This window comes from Melospiza melodia, chromosome 2 (genome assembly GCF_035770615.1).
Source record: "Melospiza melodia melodia isolate bMelMel2 chromosome 2, bMelMel2.pri, whole genome shotgun sequence".
Taxonomy (NCBI): domain Eukaryota; kingdom Metazoa; phylum Chordata; class Aves; order Passeriformes; family Passerellidae; genus Melospiza; species Melospiza melodia.
Window position 1 is genome coordinate 92,953,098 of NC_086195.1, and position 9,272 is coordinate 92,962,369.

The following is a 9,272-nucleotide window of genomic DNA, read 5'->3' on the forward strand; positions in this document are numbered from 1 at the left end:
GAAAGCAAAGTGCTCGGGGGGCTGCTGATGCAAAGACACAGCACGGACGTTTCCACTAAAGAACAGAGCTTCACTTGCTTCCCTAAAATCACACCAGTCCCCGCCCGAGAAGGCTCGAGCTGGGAGAGCTCAGACCACGCAGTGACAAGCAAAGGCTGGCTCTCTCACCCCAGCCTCCCTCCCAACCCAGCATTAGAAGCTTTAGAGCTAAACCTGCAGAGGTATTGCCAGAGACCAAACGACGGGCAAGACTAAAAGTAGCTCCTTCCCACTGCATTTCCCAGCACATAATACTTTTGTTGACCTGTGAAGACCTCTATGCTCTGAAGCATGAAATTCATGAACAGAAGCCTCTGAACATCACAAAACCTTTATTAGTGTTTATCAGTGATACAGATTACAGGAACCAAAGGCAATTAAATAACACTTAAGTTGACCACAGACTCAAGAAATACAAGTCACATTTGGCAAGGCAAACTTCTCAGTACACTAGATTGCTTAGGTTATTATTACACTGTGAAAGAGGAATTTCCCTTACAAGATTCTACATATTCAGGATATTATTATTAATATTAATTGTTATTATGGTGTCTTTCAGACAGCTCCTTTGGCAAGAATTCCCATTTTTAAGTATTTATTATATAAAAATATAACAAATTTTCATTATGTACAAACATTACATTACACAATGTACAGGTTAAAAACACTACAAAAAATGGCAGGCCATGGGTAAACCAAAAGTAAAAGAAAAAACCCCAATGTAGAAAACATGAAAAGAAATTTAAATACTGCACATTTCATAAAAATTACATTAACTACAAACAATTTTTTTTGTTTGCAAATATCAAACAGTACTGATCTGATTGGAAATCTTTCCCAAACGACTTCATTTTTAAGGCACATCTTGCATATTTACACATACGACACTAGATCTGGTCAATAACTTAAAGGCTCTCGGGAGTGACCTAGTTGTGTGCGCAGGGAGGGGTGCACTTGAGGGGGAGCACTCTGGGCTACGCCTTCTCAGTTGTCTCAGTCTGGGGGCCCAGGTATCTAGTTGAGGGGGCTGGGAACAGGGGCACCCCGATCTCCTGAAGGTCGGGGAGCCGTGCAGGGCGCGGCGGGGAGAGGAGCGTGATCGTCCGGTCAAAGTCCCTGTGCAGCACCTTCTCGTAGACGCTCTGAAGCCCCACTGTTTTGGGCAGCTGGGCTTGATAAAAGTTGTCCCTGCGAAGGGGATCCCTGGGCAAGGACGTGCTCTTGCAGAAGGTGGAGAGGGGTGCTGAAGGATATGGAGAGGGGTGAGGGTTGGCTCGGCCACAGGAGGGGCTCCAGCAGCGGTCGGAATGCCCCAGGATCTTGCATTCAGCTGTGCATGCCCACAAACCTAGAGAGAGAGATAGGGGAGGAGAAACCTGTCGTTACTGCAGGAATAAATCCACGCCGTTCACAATCCTTAGAGTTACCAGTCACAGGATGATTCACTGCACCGACGGTGGGAGTGGGGAGGCTTTACAGCGCAACAAAAACCCAGGCTTGGTTAGGTAATGTTGTTCTGTTAGGGACACTCCTCGCAATTCTAGCTTTAAGGGAACCTTTTTTTGGGAAAAAAATCCAATCCTACAGCACTTCTGACAAATGCTAATTTGTGCTGGGCTCTCAGTGCAGAGAGGAACCAACACCTAAAAACAGCCTGCTCCAAGGAGATGGGCAGTTTGAGCCATGCAGTGTCTGGCTTCCCCTTCCAGCTGCCCTGCCTGATCCCTGTGCCCCAGGGATGGGTCCCCTCATCCACCTCCCCACCCATCCATCTTTCTGTCTGAGGTCCAGTGGGGAGCAGGGGCAGAGCCCTTACCGTTCTGCATGTGTGTGATGAGATCTTTCTTCAGGGCATCTCCGCTGATATCCGAGTCGCTGTCGTTAAAATCACTGTCGCCTTTGCCGCTGTCTTTGCCACTGAACTTCTCTGCCTCCCGGCCAGAGATGGTGTTGAAGGAGTGTCCCTTCCAAATGGCCACGGGGGGAGCAGGCTCCTTGTTGTAGCTCGGAGTGGCAGCAAAACCCTGCTGGTGGGGAGGAAAATCAAAGGAGATATGAGGGAGGGAAGTGGTGAAAAGTAAACCAACATTAACTGCACCTCTGCAGCTAATTCACATCCTCCAAGATACCCCCCAACCCTTTGCCCCACTTCCTCTGGTGGGACCTTACCTCCCCACTCTGTCCCCTCAGCCTCTTCTGACCCTCATAGAGGCAAGTGCTGTCACTGCCACTCTCAGTGGTGGAGATCTCTTCAGCCGCTGGAGAGGGGTCGGGGCTGGTGAAGGAGGTTTTGCTGGGAAAGGTTCGGACCTCAAACATGTTCCCCCTCTGGCTGCCCTCCTCCTGATGGCCCTTCTCCAGGTGGGAGATGTCTATTTGGTCCTTCAGGGCAGTGTTGTTTTTGATGTTGTTCCCCTTCTTGCGCCTGTTGCAGGTGGTGGCGATGGTGATTATAGCCACCAGGAGGAGGGTGCAGCTGCCTGCCAGGACAATGATCACGATCAGAGGGATGTCCCACTGCAAAGCCTTTCCTTCCCAGGAGCTGGGCTTGGCTATGTCTTGGATACTGGATGGAGCAGTGGCAGTCACCAGGAAGTTGACCGTGGCAGTTGTGGCCAGGGGAGGTCTGCCATTGTCTGTCACAGTGAGGATGACCTTGAATAGCTGTCCCAGCTCCTCAGAGAGGTCACCCCTCAGCACAATGTCCCCAGTACTTGGGTTGATGGTGAAGAGGTCTTGCTGGGACTCTTCCAGGAAAGCAAAGGTGAGCTCAGCATTGGCCCCATCATCTGCATCTCGAGCTTTGATTTGGGCCACCAGGGAGTCACGGGAGGTCTTGCTGGACACACCGATTTCCACAGTCCCATTGGTGAGCACCGGGTGGATGATGACAGGAGGGTTGTCGTTCTGGTCCACCATTCTCACTTTGACAACAGTGCTGCTGGAGAGCTGTGGGGAGCCACCATCAGTGGCCTGGATCCTCAGGTCCAGCTGCTTGAGGATCTCATAGTTGAATGTCCTGAGGGCATAGATGGCCCCAGTGGCGGGGTCCACCGAGACGTAGGTGGAGATGGGGGCCCCCATGACCTGCGTCTCCAGGAGCCGGTAGGTGACCTTACCATTGTGGCCAAGATCAGGGTCACGAGCCACCACGGTGGTGATGTAGGCGCCCGGGGGGTTGTTCTCTGGCACTGCCACCTCGTAGAGGGGCTTGGCGAAGAGCGGCGCGTTGTCATTCTCATCGCTCACCCGCACCGTGTACTGCCGGACGGTCTTGAAGGGCGGCGAGCCCAGGTCCTCAGCCACCACGGTGAGGTTGTACTCGGGGATGCGCTCGCGGTCCAGCGCCGCCGTGGTGACGATCATGTAGCTGTCCTCGTAGGCCCGCTGCAGGGCGAAGTGGTCGTGCCCACGGAGGCTGCAGCGCACCTGCCCATTGGTGCCCGAGTCGCGGTCCGTGGCGCTGACGAGGGCCACGAAGCTCTCCGTGGCCGCCGCCTCGCTGACGTAGGCCACGCCGGCCGCGCTGGCGGCGCCACGGAGGGCGCTGATGCTGATGCGCGGGGCGTTGTCGTTGACGTCGGTGAGGCGCACGACGACGGTGCAGGTGGCAGCACGGGGGCTGGCCCCGCGGTCCTGGGCACGCACGTCCAGCTCGTAGGTGCGGGTGCGCTCGTAGTCCACGGCGGCCTCCAGGGTGAGGTGGCCCGAGCGCGGGTCGAGGCGGAAGAGCCGCCGTGCCTCAGGGGGCACCTGGCTGCTGAAGGCATAGACCACCTCACCATTGGGGCCCTCATCAGGGTCAGCAGCATCCAGATCGAGCAGCAGGGAGCCGGGCGGCGCATCCTCAGGCAACTCCACCGTGACTGAGCTCTGGGCAAATGTGGGACTGTTGTCATTGGCATCGAGAACACGGACGTGCACGGTGGCTGTGCCTGAGCGCGCTGGGCTGCCACCGTCCTTGGCCACCAGCTCCAGGGTGTAGGAGGGCTGGCGTTCGCGGTCGAGCTCCTGGAGCAGCACTAGGTCGGCACAGCGTGCCCCATCCGCCCGTGTCTGTGCCTCCACACCGAAGTGGCTGTTGAGGGAGACCTGGAAGCTCTGGATGGAGTTGGAGCCCACGTCCTCATCCACAGCCACCTCCAGCGGGAGCCGAGTGCCGGGTGCAGCACTCTCCGACACCTCCAGCGCCATCTGGGCATGGGGGAAGCGCGGTGCATTGTCATTGATGTCACGCACCTCCAGCTCCACGTGCACCAGGCGGTAGCGCTCCCGCCAGCAGCTCACCACGTCGAAGGCCAGGACACACTGCGGGGCTTGGCCGCACAGCCGCTCCCGGTCCAGCCCCGCTTCACCGATGCTCAGCTGCCCGTCCTCCTCCCGCACCCGCACCAGCGAACTGTTGCTGAACTGCCGCATCAGGCGAAAGCTCATCTCCCCCGGCGCCTTCACCGGCATCTCATCGGCCAGAGTACCGATCACCGTGCCCGGCGCGCCCTCCTCGTCGGTGCGATACCTCACCGTCTTGCAGCGGGACAGGGCCAGCAGGCAGGCGGCGGCCAGCAGCCGCAGGGGGCTCATGGCAGCGGCGCGGGGCTCAGCCCGACGGCGCGGTGCGGACGGGACGAGCGCGGGCTCGGGCGGGACGCACAGGGATGGCTCCGTCGCCGTCTGCGCCCGCCCGCGCCGCCGCGCCGCCTTTCATAGACGGCGCTATGCAAATGAGCGGGCGGCGGAGCCAATGGGAGGCGGCGCAGCGCGGACGGCGGGCGGCCCTCGGCGCGCCCCGGGCCGGGCCGGGAGCGGGGTCGGGGGGCGCTCGCCTTTGTTTTCTTTAACTCTGCGGGGTCTGGGGGGGTTCTTTTCTTTTTCCCTTTTTTTTTTTCCCTTCCCCCGCACCGTCGCTATTTCTTTTCCTCCGTTCATTTATTTCTTTTTTCCTCCCTCCTTTCCTCCCGCTCCCGCCTCTTCCCTCTCTCCGGAGGTGCGGCAGCGGAGCTGGCGCGGGGAGCGCGGAGTGCAGTGCACGGTGGGGTTTGTTAATCCTGCCGGCAAGTCGGGACAGGTGCCGTGCCGTGCCGTGCCGTGGCATGTCGTGCCGTGTCGCGGCGTGCCGCGCGGGCGGGGGCGCGGGGCGGGCGCGCATTAGCGGGGTGCGGGGGAGCGGCGGGGGCGGCATTCAGCTGCGCCCGGAGTGGTGTGTCACTCGCGTGAGAGCCTGTGATCAGCGCCGTAAGTCGCCTTTCAGGAGGTGTCCCCGCATGCTTTAGTATGCATGTCACCGCCCGGGTTTCTTAAGCCTGGGGCACTAGCAGGCGAGGAGGAAAAAAAGAAAAAAAAAAGTTCCAAATAGGATTTAGCATAAGCTTGAGGAGATTTGGAAAGGTTTCAAAGATCAGGCAGTATCAAAGGCTTATGAAGCCCTCGTTAGCTGTAGAAATATAATAGCATGGCAGGCTATCCCATTCGAGGAACCAATGTCTGTATTATTTCACTATGACAGGCTAAAGGGAGAGAAAGTTGAACAGTTTCCACAGAGGAGTTGGACTAAGTTGAATATAATGAGCAAACGCCACATGTATCCATTATGTCCCTCTATTCATTCCCAATCACTGCCATAACTCTTTGACTAAACGATGATGAGCGCTGAATTACACACAATGCCCTGCTCATATTAAAATACATTTAAGACCTATCCCTCCTGGTGCCCTGTTACGCCTATTCACAGGATTTTCTTTTTGTCCTAATAGGGCCTCTCTGGGAAGCAACACCAGTCTCGTTCCAGAAGAACAAAATAACAGCATGAGGCTGAAACCTGGCACGAACCGGGGGGAACGAAACCATCTGCCCCGCAAGGCACCGAGGCCCTGCGCGGAGCCCGCCGCGGCCCCACCGCGCCTCAGCAGCGTGGGGAGGGCGGCTGTCCGCCCTGGCCCGCAGGGGGAAGCCCTGATGGGGAGGGAGATGGGGGTCCTGAGGGGCAACCGCTTCTCCGGGAAACCTCATGCCCTCTCCTCTCCTCTCCTCTCCTCTCCTCTCCTCTCCTCTCCTCTCCTCTCCTCTCCTCTCCTCTCCTCTCCTCTCCTCTCCTCTCCTCTCCTCTCCTCTCCTCTCCTCTCCGTCTCAGGGAACCCAAGAGACGCATTTTAAAGCAAAAGGGTGACAAACAGAACGCGGTCCGGTTTCCTTTGCCAAGCCGGGATAAAAGCGCTCGGCTGGGCGCACGGAGCGCGGTCGCATCCCGGGCTCCATCCCGGGGCTCCATCCCGGGCTCCATCCCGGGGCTCCATCCCGGGGCTCCATCCCGGGCTCCATCCCGGGGCTCCATCCCGGGGCTCCATCCCGGGCTCCATCCCGGGCTCCATCCCGGGGCTCCATCCCGGGCTGTGCGGGATGCGCGGGGCGGCACGCGAGCGGGGGGCGGCGGGCTGCCCGCAGCGCCGGCTTATGGAAATGGGATTTAAATCGCGCCTCGGCCCCGGCTGCGGGGGCGCGGGGAGGGGGGCACGCTCCGCCGCCGACAAAAGCTCCCCGAAGGCGCGGGTTCCATACGAACGAGCCTCCGCGGGGCTCTGCTCTCCGCAGGCGGCCGCCCGGAGGGGCGCGCAGCTTTCGGGCCGGGCCGGGCCGAGCTCCGAGGTGTGGAGACCGGGACCGGGCTGCCTGGGAACGGGGCCGCCGGCCGGGAGCGGGCAGTGGGCAGCGGGGCGGCCCCTCGTGTGTAACAGGATTATCTTTGCCATTTCAAGTTCCATGCAGCATGTAATTTATTTTTAATTAGGATTAGATCGAGCAGGGAAGGAGACCAGACCTTTCCCCCCACCTCCCCCTCCCCGCAAAGGCATGGCTATTCCACGAGGAGCTCTTATTCTTTACAAAAAAGCCAATCAATCGATAAACCAGGACCTGTGTTCACCTCCCACGCACTTTGCAGGAGATAAGGGTGAAAAGGGCTGTATTTTCAATGTGTGCTCAAGTATCTGAATCAGAAGGGGAGGCTTGGAAATCCTTTCCTTTCCCATCTACCCAGTCCCACTCTCACATGCTTTCTATCCAAACCCATTTTTGAGAGGGACACAGTGGGGTCTTGCTCCTCATGCCTTTTTTTTGTGTGTGTGTGTTTTGTTTTAGAGTTCAAATGCACTTTCTGCCTGCTTGGGTTATTCTTTTCCCACTGTCGTGACGTTGATTTTAAAAAACCCCAATGTATCAGTCTCTCTGCCTTCTCCCCAGTAGAGCCCACCACAGAAATGTTCTGAAAGGCTAGTGAAGAATCCTGTTTTACAGCTCAAAATAAACATACGGATCAGCTGCATTAAAAGCACTTCTTTGAAATATTGTGGTTAAACAGCCCAGATTGGTTGATTGCTCCATGTGGGGACATATGTTCTTGCAAACTGTGCGTATTGTTACTAATGGGGATTCTCACACCACAGCCTTTCCTTTGAATCTGAGGCACTGGTGGTTTCTCTGGAGCTGTTGCAAGGTTGTTTTAATAATTTACCAGCTCCCTTGCACTTAGTGTTGTTGCGGAGACTCAGAGCGTGCAAAGAAGGAGGTGTTTTGCGGTGTCCAGAGGTCTGATCTCTGCTGCCAAGCTCCTTTCTGTACCTCTTTAGGCACAGAAATCAAAGCTGCTCCGAGAGATGGGTGCCAGGCAAAGGAAAAAGCAAGGCTTCCCCACACACCTCTGTGAACCTGGGATCCTGGGTAATGTGTTGCTCCCAAGGAGGGGGAGCACTCCTAGACCAGCAGCCTGTTGCCAATATCAGTCAAGTAAGTGATCACCAGCAAATCACTCCAGGTTTCTCTTTTTCAGCTTTATATTTACTTCTTTCTTCCCCCAATTCAGATCTTGGAAACTAAGTTTGTGGGTGCTTTTCCCTCTTCCCAGGCAGTTATTGCCTTACGAGGGGTGGCAAAACCCCAGGACCTCATCCTGTTCTTCACTCCTCCAGCTGAGCGATGACACTTCACTGCATTTTCCCATCGCTTACAGCACAGTAGGTTCACATATGTCTCAAGGTGTCAAGTATTCCCAGTGCAACAGGGTAAGACTTCCCTCCTAGCAACAGGTGCCGGGGATCCTGCCCAGGGATCTCTGTTCATGGAGATAAGCTTGAAGGTCTTATGTTTTAGAGGTGTGAGAGAAGGCAAGGCTCCCATTGAGCTCCCATCTAGTATCTCAGGACCACATGTACCACACTTGAGGGAGAGTGTGCATCTTCACACAAGCATGGGGCAGTGTGCTTCCCTGTTGCACAATATTTGTGTGTCCCTGTTCCCAGGAGATCTTAAAGGTATCAAGCCTTGGCTACTGAAAGTGCCCCTGTCTGGCCCTCTCAGCACAGACTGTATAGTGAGTGCGTGCCCCGGGGGTGGTGGGGTGGGATCCCTTGTGGCACAACCCCTGGGGTGGTATGACTGTCTCCCAGGAGAAGCCAGGCTACCTGGGCATGGTCTCCAGCTGGTCCTGCTCACCCACACACCAGAGGATCTGTTTGATCTCTCTCCAGACATGAAGTTGAGGTGCAACATGTCCCCCCACCCCTTGTCTCTGAGCCTGCAGAGTAGTGGCGTGGCCCTCCCTCCCTGGAAACTCATCTCCATGCTCAGGCCCTGTCTCTTTCTTCTTGGGCATCCCCACAGCTTGGCTGCCTTGGAGTGATCTACAAAAACAAAGGAATTCCTTCTGCTTCAGGGTCTAAACAATCCCCCCTGTTTAATCATTTCTGCTGAAACTAAGGAAGTGTGGGTTAACCTGTCAAGCTCCACAACCCTGGGCTGACCAAAACCCCTGGAAAACAAAGGAGTGGAACGAAGCAGTGAAGGGTTTTGTTGCTCTCTGGCTGTTTGTGTTGGAGGGTAGCATGCGGCATTGTGCTTCTGTCTCCAGCCATGCCGGCTATAGAAGACACGCTGCAAACCTTCCCCTGAGCTGTGGGTTGGTACCAGGGCTATAAATCATTGTGATCATTTGCTTATTTGCTTCAAATGCTGCCCTGCCTGCATTCCCCTCTGTGAAATGTGGGTTAGAAGAAGGAGTTTGTTTTGCAGAAGAAAGAAATTGCATGCCTGTACCCCCTACCCAGCAAGCAGTTTTGATTCCACAGGGAATTTATTTTTTAATTGGATTAATTTCTAGCCTCTCCCGGAGTAGCAGCTGGGGTCTTTGATACAAGAGGTTAAAACAAAGGGGCATGAAACAAAAGACCAGTTTTCTGCATTCCCCA

At 55.9% G+C, this 9,272-nt stretch overlaps 1 protein-coding gene across 2 annotated transcripts; it reads right to left on the reverse strand.

Annotated features, from left to right (window-relative positions):
* Window positions 1–351: 351 nt before the first annotated feature.
* Window positions 352–4,673, reverse strand: PCDH8 (protocadherin 8). 2 transcript variants are annotated; one of them, XM_063149390.1, is made up of 3 exons: window positions 2,209–4,673; window positions 1,856–2,063; window positions 352–1,387 (listed from the first exon to the last, which is right to left on the reverse strand). In XM_063149390.1, the coding sequence occupies exons 1-3, from the start codon at window positions 4,618–4,620 to the stop codon at window positions 1,014–1,016; spliced, it is 2,994 nt and encodes a 997-aa protein (XP_063005460.1). In that variant the 5' UTR covers window positions 4,621–4,673; the 3' UTR covers window positions 352–1,013. The 2 variants fall into 2 exon arrangements, with proteins under 2 accessions (XP_063005460.1, XP_063005459.1); XM_063149389.1 differs by having other exon boundaries at window positions 1,856–2,066.
* Between the last annotated feature and the right edge of the window lie 4,599 nt (window positions 4,674–9,272).

Bases quoted from the DNA above. Each gene is read 5' to 3' on its own strand.
- PCDH8 (XM_063149389.1), bottom strand. From the start codon at position 4,620: ATGAGCCCCCTGCGGCTGCTGGCCGCCGCCTGCCTGCTGGCCCTGTCC. The intron at 2,067-2,208 runs GTAAGGTCCCAC...CCTCCCCACCAG, and splicing joins TGAGGGGACAGAGTGGGGAG to CAGGGTTTTGCTGCCACTCC. The intron at 1,388-1,855 runs GTAAGGGCTCTG...CTCTCTCTCTAG, and splicing joins CATCACACACATGCAGAACG to GTTTGTGGGCATGCACAGCT.